Below are 19973 nucleotides of genomic sequence, written 5' to 3' on the forward strand. Positions count from 1 at the left end.
ATGGCAAAATGAACAACGCAATGTATTAGTGACAAGCGTGGGGACAGGAAGATGGCAGAAGCACGGGGTCACAAGTACCTACTGCTCCACGGTGGCCACTAATCGTCTCTTCCCCCAGCCCCGAGATCAGCACCTGGATCAAGAATGCCCCCGTAGGCCTTCCCTGGTGGTGCAGTGGTTGAGAGTCCACCTGCTGATGCGGGGGATGCGGGTTCGTGCCCCGGTCCGGGAAGATACCACATGCCGCGGAGCGGCTGGGCCCGTGAGCCATGGCCGCTGAGCCTGCGCCTCCGGAGCCTGTGCTCCGCAACGGGAGAGGCCACAACAGTGAGAGGCCCGCGTACCGCAAAAAAAAAAAGAAAAAAAAAATGCCCCCGTAGATCAAGGCACTTATCCCAAGTCTAACCAAGTGCATCTAACTTCAACCCTTCAGATCATTTAAAAGCAAAGGCATAAACACATCACAGGTACAAAATCTGTGGAATTATGTTCAGTTCAAAACTGCAGATACGCACTTCTGGTCCTACGTTCTAAGCTTAAGAGTTCAAACAGAAATGAGACTTTAATTTTTGCTCGGGAAAATAAAAATAGGTTAATAGGGCCCAGTCAAGCTGCTAGAAGAGGTTTTTCTGTGCCAAGAGACAGGCACCGCGAGTTTCCCTAAACAGGTTATCATTTTAACATTGTAAAGCACTAGACTTATTTTTTAAATAGCGAAACTACAATTATCTCTGCACGTCCTGTATCGCCGCTCTGCAGTGCTCCTGTAACCATCCGACTGTCAGTGATATGGCTGGGATGAGCGTGTCTGTGCCACGCTAGACGGCCAGCCTTATCAAAGCCCAACTGCATTAATCCTTTTCCTTACATCAAAAATCAAATAACTTCCTGGAGAGAGGCTACAGTCTCACCAGGAGCAGTTCCACTGGTAGACAGTTGAGTTGAGATTAACAGCACAATATGTTAGGAAATAAACAGATAAGCGTTTGCCTCCGCAGCTGCTGGTTGACACTCAGAGCTCAAGACTCCTTCAGAAAAATACAGGCAAGCGTCCAGAGTCGCACCCGATCTCACCATCAGCCTTCACCACCCAGGAGAGAGCCCAGGAAGTTGGGCAAGAAACAACACCCTCACCCACGATGCCGTTTCCCATCAACAAAAGTTTTTACCCGCGTGGCATTTAAGAAGGAAATAATATTTCAAAACTGAAAAGAGAGAAGTGCAGTAAGGCAACGCCTGAACAGCTGCAGGAGGGGATGCCTCCCTGATAAAATAACCACCTTTCAAAGGGAGAAAACAATGGGATTTTCTGCCCACGGAGAGGAGCAGATTTAGAGGGAGGGGGCCGGCAGCCTCCTTATCTTGGGAGCAGCCTTTCTGCTCCCCTGGGGCTGGACGAGGTGACTAATTAGTGCCTCCTTGAAGCTGTAACCTTAGAAAGCCACTGGGGGACTTTCTATTTGCATGTCACCGAGTGACATCCTTCCAGAATCCTCCTTTTAGAACCCAACAATGGAGCATGTCTGCCAGCACAGGGGCTGCCAGGAGGACACAGGCCTGGCTTGAAAAGAATTCTGTCATACAGAGTGAAGTAAGTCAGAAAGAGAAAGACAAATACCGTATGCTAACACACACACACACATATATAAATATATATATATATATATATATATATATATGGAATTTAAGAAAAAAAATGTCATGAAGAACCTAGGGGTAAGACAGGAATAAAGACATAGACCTACTGGAGAACGGACTTGAGGATATGGGGAGGGGGAAGAGTGAGCTGTGACAGGGCGAGAGAGAGGCATGGACATACATACACTAACAAACGTAAGGTAGATAGCTAGTGGGAAGCAGCCGCATGGCACAGGGATATCGGCTCAGTGCTCTGTGACCACCTGGAGGGGTGGGGTGGGGTGGGGAGGGTGGGAGGGAGGGAGACGCAGGAGGGAGGAGATGTGGGAACATATGTGTATGTATAACTGATTCACTTTGTTATAAAGCAGAAACTAACACACCATCGTAAAGCAATTATACCCCAATAAAGATGTTTAAAAAAAAAAAAAGAATTCTCTTCTTGGTGCCTCTTTTGTGCGGGGAGGAAAGGCCATTCATGATACAATTTTATGTTAAAGAAGGAAGCAACCAAGTCCCCTCTCTTCTGGTCTTTCACCCTCAGCCCTGCACCCCTTCCCATCCCCGCCCACAATCCGCTGCCTGATTTAAACACAGCCTCCGAGTCCCGACCTGCCCCCCCCCACCAAACCTGGCGCATTGAGGGGAGACCTGTCACCTTTCATTTTTATCTTTCAAGCGGGAAAAGGCAAAACCAAGATCCTCTTACATCGTGACGGAACCATCACGTGAGCGGCACCGCTTCCGGGGGAAAGGCACAACCTCCAGGCTGACGGTGCTGAAAAATCAAACTCCTACTTTAGGTTCACGTGGCCTCGCCCACTGTGTGAGGCTGACAGGCGAGAGCCGCCAGTGCTACCCCAGGTGAGCACAGAGGAGTTAGACACAGACACGCGACCCTCCAGGCTGAAGCCTCACGGTGGAAGATGCTGGAGCCCAGGCCTGTGGCTCCACGCCAGCCCAAGGGGAATTCAGTCCTGCTCACAAAGAAATCAGAAAGGCAGCCCCCTGGCCCCTCCCTTGCGCTGATTCAGCGAGGCTGGACGTGAGGACCGTCTTCTATCACTTAGGAAGAAGGAGCGCCCCTGTCAATGGGCTGCATTTAATACAGCGCAAGATGCGGGAATCGAAGGGCACTGGGAAATTAACACACAAGGGATGATCCTTCAAGCCGGGCCCTACAAGTTTCCTCTAATTACAGGCATCTGCTCTGCCCGAGCAAACCTGCAGCCCAGGTAAAGCACAGAAGACGTGGAGAGAGGTGGGAGAGGCTCAGATGAGAAGGCTCTCCCATCCCATACCCTAGTCTAGCCTGTGAAACTCTGGAAAGTTCCAGAACCTCTGTGTGCTGGAATTCCAAAAAGTGGAGACAACCCCATTCTAATTCCAGGGGCTGCAACAAAAGTCTGTCGCTGTCATCATATTTAAAATCAAAGATCTTTAGAAGGCTATGCTTATAGTATTCCAAATGCAAATATCCCAGGACGACCTACAAATACAGTTCAGGTTTATCAGGGTGGGGGACAGATCTTATGTCATAAAGACGCATCTGCAGTTTCTAGGACTAGAAATCCAGAGCATTTGTTAAGTGTTTAAACCAAAAATACCCCAGTGAAACACTCCCACCAGTTGGGAGACACTCTCCCTTCTAGCAAAGGTGCCACTGCTCAGCCGGAAGGAAAGACACTCGAGGTTCAGGCGGTACCCCTGCCCCTCGTCATTTTCAAAGGATCCAAGACTTCAAAATGGATTTCAAAGGCCGCTGCAATTTTGGCAGCATGGTAGAAAATTGACGTTTACCAGCCATTAACCTTTCAAGCACGGAACAATTTTTTTTTCTTACATGGAAGTATACCTTACACTTCTCTGCAGATAAATCCTTAAGCTGTCCAGCTCCTTAAAAGTCACTGTGAAACCTCTCTGTTCTCAAGAAAATATAGTTCTATAATTTTACGGACTTTTGATCACAATTTTATCGCCTTCAGCCCTTTGCTGGTATTCTGTTTTTATCTTAAAATGTAAGAACTAGATAAGACAAGTGGTATAATCCCTTCTTTGCATCTGAGGGAAGGTGGGAAAGAGTAAGATAACTTGAGAAAAAAGCCTCCGGCTTTTAACAGTGAGGAGCCTGCAGGACGGTGACAGCTATCTTTGGACACTCATTGCCTAATGACTCCATTAGCTCGTCACGCCCCAGCATTAAATGTGACTTGACATAATCCAATCATACCCAGCCCTATTAATAAATAGTGGTTGTGAAATTACGTTCATGTGCGGCCTCCATTCCCCGGGAGCCTACAAAGCTTTAAATGAGCCTCTCCATCATTTGTTTATTCAATTTTAAAAACATGCCTTTTGCCAAAAGGTCTCTGGCCACACGTAAGAATGTAAAGGTCAAGAAGGGAAAAAGCCCCCAAACAAAACCATAAAAAATATCAAATCAAGCTGCCGTCTAATGGAAAACTTACTGCTCCAAAGGCCAGCTCATCACATCTCAGGGGCAAGGAGGAGGAGAGTCTGGTCATCTAACAAGAGCAGTGACCACGATGCAGGCTGGCAGACCTGATGACGGGGCCGCCGGGTCTGCACCACCCAGGCTATCAGACCCCCTGCCTCGGGGGTGCCCGGTCTCCGTGGGGGGAATTGGGGCCAAGGTGATGGACAGAACAGGGCAAGGGCAGGCCTCGGGAGGCAGGCTGCCCCACTTAAACAACTGTCCCCAAACCATCCAGCATCAGCGTCCCCTGCTTCGTAAAAGGGGGCTAATGATGCGCTCTCCTCAGAGGGTGGTGGTTGGCACCGGCAAGGTGCCTGGTGCAGGGGAAGCCTAGATCCACAGACTAGAAAACAGAACAACGGTCCTCCCAACTCCTCGGATGGGACCGGATGCAGGCATGGGACAGGGCGCCCGTGGGAGCCTGGCACTCCACAGGGGCTGCATGACCCAGCTCACCCAGTTTACAGTGTCCATAACCCAATGCCGTGCAAACAGCCTGACCATCAAGAGAAAGCAACGACATGGCTGATCCAGAACGTTCCAACCCAAGGGCCCTTCCGCCTCTGCTCCGGCTGCCCTGGGTCACTCTTGGGGAGATGTGTCGCATGCAGCCCGAGGGGCCAGCTGGAGCAGCACCTGGGGCCTGAGAATCCTGGTGCCCAGTGGCAGTGGTCATGGAAAGGCCAGGCCCATTCCCATGCCGGTCACCGGCCCTTGGGTTGCTTGCCCATCCCAACCCCAAAAGACAGACAGGATGGCCACAGCCACTCCCTCCCAGTTAAGACCTGGAGCCCCCTGGGATACCCAGGGCTCCCCGTCAACACAGACCCAGCAGGCAGGGCGGCTTGCAACAGTCTGGTCCCAGGAATGCAGGAGGCTACATGCAACGCAGCCACAGACAGACAGGGACAGGGTCAGGACCTTGGAACTGAGCTGAGCAGCTGCCTTCCTGGGGAAAGCCCGCTCACCTCTGCTTTCCGGAGAGCTAAGGGGCCAGGCAGCAAAAACGCGGCTGCTCGAGACACGGAAACGAGACACTGGGAGCCAGAAATAATGCCTTTTTGCATTTGCAGAGTAAAGCAGTTCTGGGGAGAGAAGAGGCATATTCGATGAATGCTTTCCTTCCGGAGGGCACCCGCTCCTTCACACGCATCTCCACAGTGGCAGAGGGAGCGTGCCTTTCCTTCTGCAGCAGCAGTGGTTCAACGATACATTCCCAAATGCAGACCTTCAGGTTAACAAAATATTTACAGTGTATCTATGTGATATTATCTGAGCTATAATCCTTGTTAAAATTCCATTTGACCGGGAAGGATAATGGGAGGAGAGCAAATGTTCACATACATTTTAATTCCAATGAAACTGTTCCATGTCAGGCTTTATAGTACGAGATCCTACATTTCTATACTGACGTGCCCCATTTACTGTTCTGGGGAGATGGAAACCACAGCATCCTTCCCACCGCCCACCTGAGCAGCACTTTAGGATGCTGGTTACCTCCTGGCAGAGCCCCTCATGGAAAACACACTTTCTCACGAGGGATGCTGAGCGCTGGAATTCTGAAGGTAAACGTCCTCTAGAACTGAAGCCTTCAGGCTTTAAGGAACATCAGCTTCCCTGGCAGTTGGATTAAATAGGCAGAGTCCTAGGGCACAGACCCAGGATTTCTAGTTCAGTGCATGTGTGAGTTTCCTGGGGCTGCTGTAACAAGTGACCACAGACTTTAAAAAAAAAAAAAAAAAAGTATTCTCTTGAAGTTCTAGAGCCCAGAAGTCTGAAATCCAGGTTGGCAGGGCTGCACTCCCTCCACAGGCTCCAGGGGAGCGTCCTTCCCACCTCTTGCAGCTCCTGGTCCCCCAGGTGTCCTTGGCTTGTGGCCTCATCACTCCAGGCTCTACTTCCATCGTCACACAGCTTCTCCCCTGTGTGTGTGTCTCCTCTTCTGTCACTTATAAAGACACTTGTCACTGGATGTAGGGCCCTGGATAATCCCGGGTGATCTCATCTCAAGATCCTTAGCTTAGTTGAACCCGCAAAGACCCTTTCTCCAAACACGGTCACAGTCACAGGTTCTGGGTTGATGTATCTTTTGGGGCCACTGTTGTCAACCACGAATTGGCCCTTGCCAGGGGCACTTGCCATCCACCTCTACAAGGATTAAATCACATGCTGCTGCAGCTGCTGACCTTCGACACCCCCTGAAAGGAGTTCAGGGTGGAGAGCAGAGATGAGGGACTCTGTGCTCTGGGAAAAAGTGGCAGAACAGGTCTTCAGATAGTTAGATATTTTCAGGAGCCAATTTTAAGAGCCCACTTCTTGTATCTCCTCGTATCTAGAAAAGCACTAAAATCCTTCATGGTGACGTCTGCTCCTCGTGACTAGCAGAAACCTTCTGCCAAAAGATATGTGTTTGACTGCACGTACTCCCCCTTCACCAAAATCACATCTCTACTGACCTTCCCCCCTACTTCTTTGGAGCGATTTCTCAGAGCTATCTGAGATGCTGTCTCCCAGGCTATAGTCCTCATTTTGCCCCCAGTAAAACTTAACTCACGACTCTCACACTGCATTTTTTTAAAGTCGACACCATCCAACCCACTACAGTTGGTGTGGGAGGGGACCCAGGGGCCTGCCGGGTTTAACAGTGTCCCCCAGGCAGGCAGTTCCTGGACCACACTTGGACATCCTGCCCCTCTGCAGATAAGGAAACCAAGGCCTAGAGAAGGGAGGGCCGCCCCCATTCAGCTCCTCTCCCAGGAGAACTCCCCACCCTCACTCCTCCCCTGCCCCGCTGGACGCAGAAGACTGGGACGGGAAGAAGCTTAGGGTCCCTCTCGGCTTTCCAGGCAGATCAACATTGAAGGTGTTCAAACACATTTGGGCAGCAAAAACCAAGCAAAACGAAACTCTAACATTTCTCCAAGTCAGACGCACACGCAAGGGTGCGCACTCCCGAAGGGGGCCGGTCCAGAAGGCGAGCCGTCCTCTGTACCTAGCTCAAGGATAAGAAGAGCGAGGCCCCCTCCTTGGACAGACATGGGGTCTGCACCCCAACCCCGGGGCTGGAACTGAATTAAACTGTATTCTAAATGGAAAGCACACCTGTTCCAGGCCAGGAAGGCCTGCAGCTTCTCCCGGGGCCTCTCCCTGGGCAGGTAAGCTCCCACCTCCAGGAGGCCCATCCTCCCACCTGACAGGCAGGGGGTGGCACTCCCCTGCCCTGCAGATATTTATCTGTCGCTGAAGGCTTACCTTAAGCCTTCCTAAATCTCCACACGAGGCAAGAAAACACAATGAAGCTAAACAAGGCGCAGTTAAAGCAGCTGGATTGGAAGCTGCTTCGGACAGGTTTTGTGGCCCCCGTCACCCTTCAGAGTCTCCAGAGTGGCAAATCCCCGTCTCAGGACCCACGAGGAAGCTGCCAACCAGAGTCCTAACTAGAGACACCGTAGGCGGGAGCTCCTAGAGTGAGGCAGGGTGGGTTGAGGGCCATGGGGGGCAGGGCTCAGGCCTGCAGCTTTGGATGCAAACCGGTCTCCCTAACCCGTCTCCCACTGGGTTACTGAATCGCCCTGGGCCTCACTTTCCTCTCCGTGAAGCGGGGGTGCCCGCATGAATCGCTGAGGGTCCACAGGAGCCGAGTGAAGAACACAGCACAACGCCCGAGACACAGCAGGTCCTCAGCAGGCGGCGGCCTGCGGGAGGCCCCAAGGACACCCATGTCCGAATCCCCGAACCTGCGAGTACGTCACCTTCGTGGCAAAAGGGCCTCTGCAGATGTGCTCAAGTCCAGGACCTGAGATGGGAGGTGATGCTGGACTATCGGGGGTGGGGGGCCCAGGGTCCTCACGAGGTCCTTATGAGCAGAAGAGGCAGTCAGGGAAGGTGATGTGACCGTGGGGAGCTGCACCGGTGCTGGTGTGAAGGTAGAGGAAGGGGCCACGAGAAAAGGACAGCAGTGGGGCCTCGAGAAGCTGCAAAGGCAGGAAACGGATTCTCCCGGGAGCTTCCAGAAGGATCCAGCCTGCAGCCCAGGGGGACCCATGTTGGATGGAGTCTGATGTCCAGAAGAACAAGCTGATAAGATCGGTGTCTTTTAAGCTGCTACATTTATGGGTCACTTGTACCACACTAAGAAACGCATACAGTCCTCAATCTAAGCAAATTCCTCCCTGGAAAAGGCAGTGTGGGAGCGGAAAGTCCTACAGCCCATACAGACCAGGTGGTCTGGGGGCGTGGCCTCTGACTGCCCTGAGCCCACAGGTGTCTTGAAGGCATTCAATGTGAGTACATATTAGCATATAATAAGTCCTCAAAAAACACCACGTGCCCCTGATGCAGGCTGGAAGGGAAAGGGCCTTTGGTAGCATACACTAGTCCAAGATAATTAAGTAGGGTTTTGTTCTCTTTTGTTTAAGAAAAGGAGTGGAGGTGGGGAGAGGTGGCTGAGACAGTACCAGAGGCCACCAGGAGAGGGCAGCCTAGAGCCTGGGCAAAAAGTCACCAAAATTCTTAGTTTTTAAGCAAAAAGGGAGCGCTTTTACCAGCCCGTCTTACAGCACAGCACAGCCCTCTCTGAAGATTACAAGCAAAACAAGTGCCATGAGGTTTTACAAGAGCACACTTTCCACCCTTGACGGAAAGACAGTCACGCAGCTTACAGTATTTTGTATAGTGGAATTCACTTGGAGTAAGAATTGTTTTTTAATAAATGTTATTTATTTTATTTATCTTTGGCTGCACTGGGTCTTCGTTGCTGTGCGCGGGCTTTTCTCTAGTTGCATCGAGCGGGGGCTACTCTTTGTTGCGGTGCGCGGGCTTCTCATTGCAGTGGCATCTCTTGTTGCAGAGCATGGGCTGTAGGCACGCGGGCTCAGTAGTTGTGGCTCACGGGCTCTAGAGCGCGGGCTTCAGTAGTTGTGGCGCACGGGCTTAGTTGCTCTGCGGCATGTGGGATCTTCCCGGACCAGGGCTCGAACCCATGTCCCCTGCATTGGCAGGGGGATTCCTAACCACTGCACCACCAGGGAAGCCCCATCGGAGTAAGAATTGCTTCTTCAAAGAGTCAGAATAACAGGAACATTCTTTGAAAAAATGAGTGCTGGCTTCCTCACTCGCTCTCAGTTTGTGGTTAGTTCTGGCATCCACCTAACCATGCTCCAAGGAAAAAGAAAGAAGGACACAAGGAAGGAAGGAGGGAAGGACCTAGAATCGGGGGCCCCTGCAAACACTGAGGACCCCAGAACCAGGCAGAAAGGACCACCTGCAGACGGAGGGCCCTCTCTCCCACACAGCCCCCGCATACCACAGAGGTGGTGCCAGGAAGCCCGGCCTGGTCAGGTGGGCGGCCTCCTTCAGACCAGGCTTGTCAGCTCTTCTCGGGAGCCTCATCGAGGTCCCCCAGGCTCTGAGCCGCAGCAGGAGTGGTTTATGACGCTGTCCCGAGCCTCAGCCCTGCCCCCATCAAGTGTGTGCCAGGACGGCTGGCTCCTGTAGGCTTTCTCTGCTGTGTCCCCAACGTGGGCAGAGTCTGAGAGCTGAGTGAGAGTGTGGTTCTGGGACTGTCTGCCACATGCCCGGAATCGCACATTCCTGCTGGCATCGCAAAATCCTGCTCTTCTAAAACCAAGGCCAGTTTTGCCAACCCAAGGTGTCCACCAAGTTTGGAGCCACTTCAGATGGGCCCTTCCACATCAGCAACTGCAGTCAAGCACTTCTGGAAAAACGGGGCCTCTGTTTGTTCCAAACGTTCAAGGTGAGAAACAATGAGCACGTCTGGACGCCTGACAATTGCCGGTTTTATGACGGGGCCCCTGAACATCTGGGGTGTCTGTTGTCTGCTCAAGTGCTCTAGAAACCATCTCCGTTCACATTACAGGGGAGATGTAAACAAGCTAAGAGCGTGGGTCTGAACATGAGGGAAAACAGCAAACTGCATGCATTTAGGCCAATCTCTCAACCTCCTCAATCTTCAGTTTCTGATCCCAACAATGGGAATAATTTTACCTCCCCAGAAAGGCTTTTGGGAGGATTACACGGGACGTGTGCCGAGGCTGGCACAGACCCAGCTGGGACGCAATGTTATAAGTATATAAAGTTTCACATTCCCTCATCCCAAGACTCCATTAAAATACATATTTCTGAAATGCAAAAATCTTAATCTTCAAACTGCAGCGTGGACGAGTCCGTCATCCTCACGTCTAACTGGTGTGTGTGCCTCTGAGATGAGGATTTTTATTTCATGACAGTTGACTAGAGAGGGCACAGGGGGTAGAGGGTGCTGGGGGGCGCTCCTGATCCGTGGCCTTAGGGACCCAGTGAGGAAGGCCAGGCACTAGCACCTCCCTCCGGGCTGCAGGGGGAGCAACAGAAGCAGGGGCCGGGCCCGCACGCGGTGCGGTGGCCGAGGGCAGGGGCCGCAGTCCTTGGCCTGCTTTTGGTTTTAAACACGGCTATCAGGGCCCTCCATCGGCGTGAGCTTTGGCGCGTGGGCAGAGCATAAAGCAGGCTTTTCGTGCTTTATCACTGTGCTGTTCTTACCTCTTATCTGATAGAAGCCACTTTCTAAGTATATAAACTCTTTCTAAACCTCTTAACTCTGTGACCAGGCAAAATTATAGCAGGGAAAGGCTGCTGAGAAACCCAAAACAGCACTGGTCCCTGAAAAGGCAAGGCTGGCCCCAAAGACAGCCAGAGGGGTACCATGGTCTCCACCACTACCACGGGCTCCGGGTGCTCCTTTTCAGGGGACACCTGAGGTACCACCAATAGAAGGCAGTGAGGTCTGGGTGCTCAAAGGAGCCTCCTTTGGCTTCAAGAGCAAGGAAAGTCCTGGCTTAGAGCCAGTGGAAGCCACCCGCTGGGGCTCAGTCCTGCTTCGCCTCCACTCAACTCCATGTCTTTGTTAAGACCAAGATTCCCAGTGCATAATCTCCTGGCTTCCTGGAAGAGGGTGGCTAAGACAGCCAGCAGAGAGTTCACATTCTGGGATGGGTGGATGAGATAGACAGCCCTGACTTAATATATGTAATGATTCAGTCATATCCTGGCCAAAGAGAAAGTCTGAAGTGGTGACTATTCATTTCGTCTGTTCACCAAATATGTACCGAGTGCCCAGACACGCTCTCTGCGATCCAGTGTGCTGGACGTGGATATTAACTTACAAAGGAGCAGAAGGACGCTAGAGCAAGAGTAAGGCCAAGGCCCAAGAAACAAAGGATGGATAGAGGCTCAGGGCAGAGCATGAAACATGCTCTGAGCTTCCAGAGGGAAAGACAAGCACTTGCTAGCATGCACAGCTCTTGCTTTCCCAAAGGCAGGGATTGCATTTAGCTGCACGTCACAAGAAACTCGACTGTGGTGTTTTATCCTTATTTTTCTCATCTCTCAGGGGACAGTGAAAGGTCTGCAGTTTTTCAAGGATGCCACCTGAGATCCAGTTCCCACTCCACCATCCTCACAGTCACAAGATGGCTGCTCTGCCCCAGACATCACATCCATATTCCAGGCAGGAGAAAAAGGTAAGGGCAAAAGAAAGAAGGCATGGCCAGCTGAGTCTGTTACTCTTTACCATGAAAAAAACAGCTTTCCCACAAGTCTCATCTAACAGAAAAACCTAGTCAGATCCCATTGACCAGAAAAGGGCCATATTGCCACCTTGGTGTAAAAGTCTACCAGAGGTGTGAGTATATTAAACAGGGCTCAGTGTGAGCCAACCGGATCAGGACAGAAGAGTTTTCATTAGTAAGGAAGAGGTTCTGTTAGTAAGGAAAAGGGACAGAATGGATACTGGACAGGCAACCTGCAGTGTCCAGTGATTCACAGCACACAGGGTGGCTTTGTCGTGTGTGCCATTTATTTGAACATTCCGAGCAGCTCCCGCTTATCTGTGAGTTGACGGAGGGGACTCAGAAACAGCACAGTGTCAACATTTTCCGGCTCATTCATGACTTCACTTGACAACACTGGTTGCACACCCACGGCCCCACAAGGCAGGCATGACACTGGGTGATAGGTGTGCAGTCAGACTCGCTCAGCGTCTGGTCCATGCATCTAGCGACACCTTCCACCCTGGCAAGAGTGTTACCTGTCTTCACAGAGGAGGGTAAAGAGGCTATTTTCAACATACTTGTAAAGACAAGATAGCGGTACTTCTGGCCACAGTCATTACATTGTGGCGATTTCTTAGATGCCGATTCCAGACCCCCGCATGCATTTGGTCTCTCCTCAACCATCCCTCCCTCTGTGTGACTTGATACACAAATGAGTCATTCGTTCTACAAGGCATTGCCTGTTACTCTGCTTTGGGTAGGGCGCTGGAAGCTGGGGAAACCTTTATGTGGCATACACTGATGCTTGTCTCCTCGGTACCCATTCCTCCCGTCTTCCTTCCTAAGACGCCCAACTCTGCTCCAAGTAGCAATTTACTCATCTACCAGGTGATGGATCATAACAGGTCTAAGTCAGACTGTGCAATTCTCTGCTTCCCAGCCTCCCCACCTCTTTCCACTGGGAGTGGAATGTGACCTAGTCCTTGCCAGTGAGAACTTCAGCAAGGGTTCTGAGAAAGTGTTTGTTTTTCTGATACAGGGAAGAGATGAAGATGGTGCTACTACTCCCTCCTTTTTCTAGCTTGCTGTGAACTCAAATGCAATGCCTGGAGCCACAGCAGCCAGTTTACAATGATCAGGCAATACACTGACAAACTAAAGATGGTTGAACGATAAGAATAAAGATTAGGCATGACATGGTGCCACTGACCTGATCAGTCCTTGACTACCTATCTCTTCACGGTTATGTGAGAAAAATTAAACCCCATTCATTTAAGATTCTGTTAATTGGGTTTTATCCTGTTGGCCCAGAACATTCTAAATGTTAAACCAGAGTGACGGGGCTGCTGCCCTCATGAACCTTACAGTTTAAGTAAGAAAGATGATTGACCAGATAATATAAATTCTCCAATGAGAAAGCAAAGTGTGGTCAAGGGCACAAGATGGTCATAAACTCACTGGGATATGGGAGAGGGAAGGCTTTTCTGAGGCAGTCTCAGTAAATGAAGTCATCAGAAACAAAGCACCTCTTTCTGTATTCTCTGAACTCGTGGGGCAATGTCCAGACCCCACTTCCCCTGCCCTGGCAGACAACATTTTCACACACATCACCCTCTTCTCCAGGAGCGAGGACAGATACGACCCATCCGTGCTGGTTTCCCACAAAGCCGCCCCTCAATCTCCCATCCTTGTGGGGTTTTACCTTGAAGCTGGTCTGGGTTTTCGCAGAACTCTGCCCGCCATGAGAGAGCGATGCAGGTCAGCGCATCAGCTGCAGCCTCCGGCCGGGCTGACCGTTAATTATTAACGAAGCCGAGAAAAAGACACCAGCTTAGCCACTACCCAGTGCTAAACTATGGTGTAGAGAACGCTCTGTTGTCACGTAAGGAAAAGGGCTCCACCATCCTATTTTAGACATTACCATGCACCAGTGATCGTGGCCATCAGTGAATGATCCTGGAAACAAACCACGGGGTAACAGCGTGTGCAGTGACATTCGAGTGCTCGCCAGGAGGAGCACAGACGGGAAACGCAACGCGGAGGGGATCTAGGAACTACAGATCAGCTAAACAAACACTCCAGACGGCGTACGTAGCGGTTCTGCCCGCCATTCAAAAGGATCCCAATACCACAGTATCTGCTACCCTACTGGGGAAAACGGTTTTAAGCCTAATTAGCGTGAAATTTTTTGAATGCAAATGCTTTTTCATTTAGACATAAAACAAAATGCCACAACATTTCTTCCATCCATTTATCATAAACAAGTTAATTACTGTGTAACAAATCTCTCCTTCTGGAGCCTGGATGTTTGGGGCTGCCGGTGAGCTTACTCCGGCAAAGAGAAGGAACCGCAAAGCAGTCATTAACGGCTTACGGCGCATTTAGAATAAAACGGGGACCCTGTGAAGCTTTGCTTGTCAAATTAAGGTTAAGCTCTCTCCGCTGGCATAACTCAATTGTAAGTAGTCATTACCTATTTAACTTGATTCCTACCAGGATAACAGAAATATTGGGCCACTTATTTATTTTCGACACATGCATCTTCACTGTGGCCCTGTCGTTTGCAAAGTTTTCTACATAAACAGAGGTTTTTATCTGCCGTGGCTTGAGTGTATGCAGTGGTAGCTTTTGCCTCCATATGTGTAAAATTATTTCTAAGGCAAAACCTCTCTGTCCCTGAGAACACAGAGGGAGTGGCACACGCAGGTGAGGGAGATACTCTGTGATTTCCCCCTCAACCAGGTTTGGGTTGGGCCTCATCGCGGGTACAAGTAAGTGCAGAGAATATGAGTCTTGCATCCACACAGTCCGTGAGCTGGTCCAAGTTCACGTACGATGATGGACTCCTGGGGCATACGGGGCAGGCCAGCATCCAGCCAGCGACCAAGGCTTCCCCATCACATGGGCTAGGAGCAGAGGGCAGGTCAGCCTGGACCCGCACGGTCCACCAGGAGAGAGAGGAGATGCTAGCTGGAAATCTTACATTTTATTAAGAAAAGTAAGAGAATCATCTGTCATTCTCTTCCATAGTAGGTAGCATCTGCTGTTACAAAAATAGAGGTACTTTTTCTTAAATTCCTGAGTAAAATTGATATGCCAAGATCTTAAGTTTAGCTGCATATTGGGGAGGTGGCAAGGATGCCAGCCTCAGGACACACAAACAGCAGGACCGCAGTTAGCCGCCCCTGATTTGCACTGAGAGTGAGAGAGTCTTCCGGGCCTTCTCTGTGCACACACAGGGATTCTCATAAACCCACAGATCCTGAAAGGCGGTCTAAAATGACACACACTGTGCAATTAACAAAGCATCTCTTGAAACCTCTTACCATAGATGCTCCCTCCCACAGCTACCCAGCCCGCTCCCAGGCCAACTGCCAAGAGGTTGGGTTTTTTTGTTGCTGTTTTTTGTTTTTTGATAATCAACGAAAGAGTCAATAGTATCACACCCCTATATTAATAGTCAACTCAGATGACAACAAGTAAGTTAGAAAAGCTGGACTCGGTGCAAAGTAAGATCCTGATTAACATAACCAGGCACACACAGTAGGTCAACGAGCTGTCTCCACAGACAGGATGTGAAGCATCAACCAACTCTGTGAGCGTTCCCCCGCACACGAAGGATCTGCTGTCAGTGCTCGTGGCGGGGACGCCGTATTCCCTAAAACAGAAAACTGGGCAGGAAGTCAGCAGCCTGAGCATGATTTTGCCCTGAATATTGAAACTTAGCTTTGATGCTTCCACTAAAGTTTGTTCCCTCCATCACTTTGGAATCGGCTAAACGCAGCCGCTTCTGGGAAGCCGATGCGGGGAGGGAAGGCACGCGCCGAGGTGTCTGTGGTGCCAATTTGAAACCTCAAGGAGGAAAGAACTGATTTATTTCCCCTCCCATGCAAATAAAGGTTAGTTAGTTTGTCTTGAGAGGGAAACAGGTCGATATGCAGAATGATCTATTGTCATTTGAGTTCTGAAGCTGCCTCTGACTTCCCCATCACAAATGTGGATATCGTCCTGCGGTTATCGGCAGCTCCCTCCTGCACGTGTGTTTCCGTGCTGTCAGTGGGACAGTAATGAAAACTCATGGCACATTTGCGAACAGAACGTCTGTGGGCTTATTTACTGCGTCCCCAACAACATCGTCTGCTTTATCATGCATTTCAAAGCAGGGATAATTTGAGAATCCAGAATTTCATACACAAAAATACTTGGTAAGAAGGTCTCTCTCTCTGCACATTATTTGGGTGACGCTACATCCGAATTCCAGTTTGTTGCCCAGGAAATGATTCACCTCACTCAAAAATGACAGGGATTCTGAATCATTCACCTGTGCTGCAAAAGGCCTTTTAGGTCTACCGAGCTGCACCTCCACTGACCTCTCCACCATTTTTTTTTTTTTTTTTTTTGCAAAGAGCCTGGCTCAAAGCCAGCCGAGCCTCTTTTTCTGTGGGTGGTAATGTTTCCCTAATCCAGAGCATGGTATGCCATTTCATTTACATGTCTGCCTTACCTTTGAGGACCTTCTCTCCTTCCAGAATATTTTGGGAGATTAATGCCGTGTAATCTTCTTCAGAGAATCCAGCTTTGCAGGTCTCCCTGGCTGTAAGATCTCCATTGTGGGCCTGAGAACAAAAACAAGAGAGGTCAGAAAAAACACAGGTTCACAGAAATTGCATCCAACCCACGTTTAGTCGGGCCTCCTGCATGCAAGGTCTCCAGCTATGACAAGCCTTGGTCCACCAGAGCCTCCTCCCAGACATAATCTGGGGTCTGCCCCTGTGGTCTCCACGTTGGCCGGGGACAGGGGGCATGCAGCAGGGAGGGAGGGCCGGCGGATGGCGAGGCTGAGGGCCTGTCAGGGCCTCACCCACATGTGGCATAAGGGAAGGTCTGAGGACTGTCCAGCAGCAGAGCCAGGAGTTAGCAAATGCAGACACAGAGGAGGGGCGGCCAAGGGAGCAGGCTCCTGCCCGGGCCGTGTCACCCTCCCACCCCAGTGCTCAGGCTTGGGCCGAGGTGGGCCAGCAGGCCTTCTCCTCCCTGTGGTGGCCAGGAGGAAGGAGAGGGGCAGGGCAGAAAAGGAGATTCTCCAAGACTCAGCTCCACCTCGGAGCTTGGCTCTCGGGGAGGCTGCAGGGAGGCGGCCGAGGCTTCCGCCCACCCTCCAGTCCTACCCCTCCACTTCTTGGACGCTTGTCCACTTTTGGAGCCCTCATCTCCAGCCTAACCAGGCCAGAGCTTCCCTAACTGACCAAAGAAGGTGGGTGTCCTCCTGTCCTGTCCCCCGGCGCACCCTGGGCTATCCTGCCCAGTGTGAGGTCTAGAACCCTGATCGCTGGGAGGGCAAGGAAGTGTGGAGGTGGGCGAAGAGCCCCTCCCAGGCTGCGGGGAGTGGCAGCTAGGTCAGCTGCGTAGGGATGGGGAACGGAGGGAGAGGCTGCATGTGCGACGGGAAGCCAGCCCCGCGTCAGAAGAAGGAGCGCCACAGCTCCCGGCTCCGCAGCGAGCGCAGGAGCAGGGGCGCAGCCCGAGCCCCGCAGTCGCGCCTTCGCGGGGCCACCAAGCGGAACGCACCTCCCCGCCTCCTCCAGGCTTGCGCGCCGACGCCCGCCCGTCCTCGGCACCGGAGGCTGCCCCAGTCCGCAGCTCCCGGGACCCCGACGCCGGCCTGGGCGCGGCGCCCCCATCAAAAATCACCAAGGGGAGGCAGGGCAGGGCGCAGGGTCACTCCTCGGGTAAAGCTCCGCACCGCGGCTCCGTGCCTCGAGAACGAAGCTCCAAATACGACCGAAGCCCGGGGATACCTAACTCGCCCAGGAAAGTTTCCACCTGCCCGGGCGTGGGTCGAGCGCACCGAAGCGCCCGGAGCCTCAGTGGCGGGCCTCCGGCCGCGGGCACTTGTTTATTTCCGAGGTTACAACAGTGAGGCCCTGGAGGAGCAGCGAGGCCGATCGGCCACGAGAGGGGGTTCCTGCAACTCTCGCGGCCCCGCTGCCTTACCCCAGGGGCGCCCCCCGGCGCAGCCTGCACGCTGCCCTCGGGACCTGCACCCTGCAGGCGCAGCGCAGGACTGGGGACAGAGCTCGCGGGGCTCCGCAGGAAGAAGGCGGGTGCCCGGACCGTGCTCCCCGGTGCACCTCACCATGCTCCTGCCTGGCGCCTGGCTCTCCGGCCCCGCTCCGAGCCGCGAGGGCCCCGCCGAACACTGGCTGCAGCAGGCGCCGCGGGAAGTCCGCAGCGAGAATGCCCCTCGGTCCACATCCGCCGCCCACCAGCAGCGGCGGTCCCTGCCAGCACCCAGAGAACGAGGACGGATGCGGCGCCGCGCCGGGAGCACCAGCCCCCAGCAGGGGCGGCCAGAGCCGGTGTCCCCAACGCCCTGATTTCCGGCCGGCCGCCGCCAGCTCCCCTCGTTCTCAGCCCTGGCCCGGGCTGGGCTCGCCAACTCCGGAGGAGCGCGGCGAGAGGGCGACGGAGGGCTCGCCGGCTCCGCCAGCGGGCAGCCTGCCCCAGCGCGGGAGAGCCAAGCTCCGGGGCAGCGGCCGCGGACCTGGGGTGGCTGAGGGATGCTCGGCGGGTCCGCTTCGGGCAGAGCTCCCCGCGTCCCGCACTCCGCAACGCACCGCCGCTCCCCGCTGACCCGGCGGCTCCTCGCTCCTGCCGACCGCAGGCGGCTCCGCGGAGCGCGGGAGCCGGCTGGATGCAGCGGTGCGCGCGCCGGGGACGCCCGGCGCGGGCCGGGGAAGCCCGGGAAAGCCCCGCCGGGCGAGTGCGCGCCCCGCCGGCTCCGGGGGCGGCCCCGCGCTGCCTGGGCTGCCGAGCGGCCCGGACGCGAGGCGCAACTTACCCGGAGCGCGCCGGAGAGCGAGAGCAGCACGAGGAGCACGCCGGAGCCCACGGTCATCTTCCCCGCCGCGCCGCGCTCCGGCGCCCGCCCGATGCCTGGCGCCCGGAGCCCGTTCCCCGCCGCCGCCGCCCCGATAGCGCCGCTCCGATCGCGGCCGCCGCCGCTCAAGCGGGCCCAGCTCCTGCAGCCAGGCTGCGCCGCCGCGACTGCCGCCCGGCTCCGGGAGCGAGGCCAAGTCCGGCCGGCGGCGGGCTCCCTCGGGCGGGTGCGTCCGCCGGCCTCTCAGCCGCCCGCGCCTCTGTTCCGCGCGTTCGGAACTGCAGGTGAAGCCGCGCGGCGGCCCCGCCGAGGCCCCGCCCCGCCGCCCGGCCCCTGCGCTCGCTCGGCCTGACGCGGGCCTTAAAGGCGCCGCGCCCTCCGCGCCGCACCCGCGCACCCCGCGTCCCCGCCCAGCCGCCGCGCCCCACCTTACCACTCGGCCCGGACAGGGCATCTGGAACCCGGGTCAGCCGAAGGGGCCGAGGACACAAAGTCTACTGGGGAAAAAGGGGCGGGGGGAGCTGTGAGGTCTGAACAAGGGATGGTGGTCCCAGATCCCAAACTATGGGTACGCCTTGGGGATGGGGAGACCCTGATGCCTTAGTCCAGATCCCTGCCTGGGCCCACAGTGGGGGTAGGCACCCCCATCTGTCCTGTATGCTTCAGGTGTCTTCCCACTAACTCTCCTGTCCCAGGCCCACCTCCTGGCCTTGCGTATCTTTGGGGCTCCCAGGAATTAGCCCCGAGAGACCAGCCGATTAGGAAAGCGGAAAGCGCAGAGAGAGGGCCTGCAGGCTGCATGGACACCCAGGGTGAGGGAAAGCTCCAGGTCTGGGCCCTGGCTGTGGTGGACCCTTAAGGACCAAGGAAGGGGCTAATTCCTGTTTGTGCATCAAAATACACTGTTAGGCCTGAGAAGCGAAGAAAGAATTTAGAGGCCCCAGGAAGAAAAGGCAGAAACTCCCCCGCAGAAGAGCGGGCAGGAGCGCCAGCCGGACGGGCCAGGCGGGCCTGCTTGGGCGATTTCTGAACTGGGGGAACACTTCCTTAAGGGCTCATCAAGTGAAAAATGTGTACAGCTTGGAAAGTGAGTAAATGTTTCTGCACGTTCCCTTTTGGTTTGGAGATTTTAAGAAAAGTGGTTTTGTTTGCTCAGATATTTCAAATTTTCTTTGTCTTGGTTTGGAGAGCTCTGTGTCCAGAATACATTAGTTCTGGTTTAAGAAATATGCTGCAAAGGAGGGGGAAGAAGATTGACTGAACTGTTGAGCTCCAAGGTCAGGGCCAACTTGGGCAGGAGAGCAGGAGAGCTGTAGCACAGCCCTGCCCTCCCCTGGAACCATTGCACCTGGGCTGGGGGGCCTGCTGGTTAGCGTGCTGCCTTGGACTGAAGGAAGTCAGGGTCTAG

General features: G+C 53.6%; 1 protein-coding gene across 1 annotated transcript in view; it reads right to left on the bottom strand.

Annotated features, from left to right (window-relative positions):
- LOC113609496 (cadherin-4-like) overlaps window positions 1-18844 on the bottom strand; it is a 541650-nt gene extending 522806 nt beyond the window's left edge. Inside the window, exons 1-2 of the mRNA XM_027086809.1 lie at window positions 18527-18844; window positions 16190-16301 (exon numbers count right to left, since the gene is read on the bottom strand). Of these exons, the coding sequence (XP_026942610.1) occupies window positions 16190-16301; window positions 18527-18583 (169 nt within the window). The 5' untranslated portion in view covers window positions 18584-18844. The remainder of the gene's footprint in view (window positions 1-16189; window positions 16302-18526) is intronic.
- Between the last annotated feature and the right edge of the window lie 1129 nt (window positions 18845-19973).

Source organism: Aethalodelphis obliquidens, unplaced genomic scaffold (assembly GCF_003676395.1).
Source record: "Aethalodelphis obliquidens isolate GAN/ISIS:26980383/991018 unplaced genomic scaffold, ASM367639v1 scaffold57, whole genome shotgun sequence".
Taxonomy (NCBI): Eukaryota; Metazoa; Chordata; class Mammalia; order Artiodactyla; family Delphinidae; genus Aethalodelphis; species Aethalodelphis obliquidens.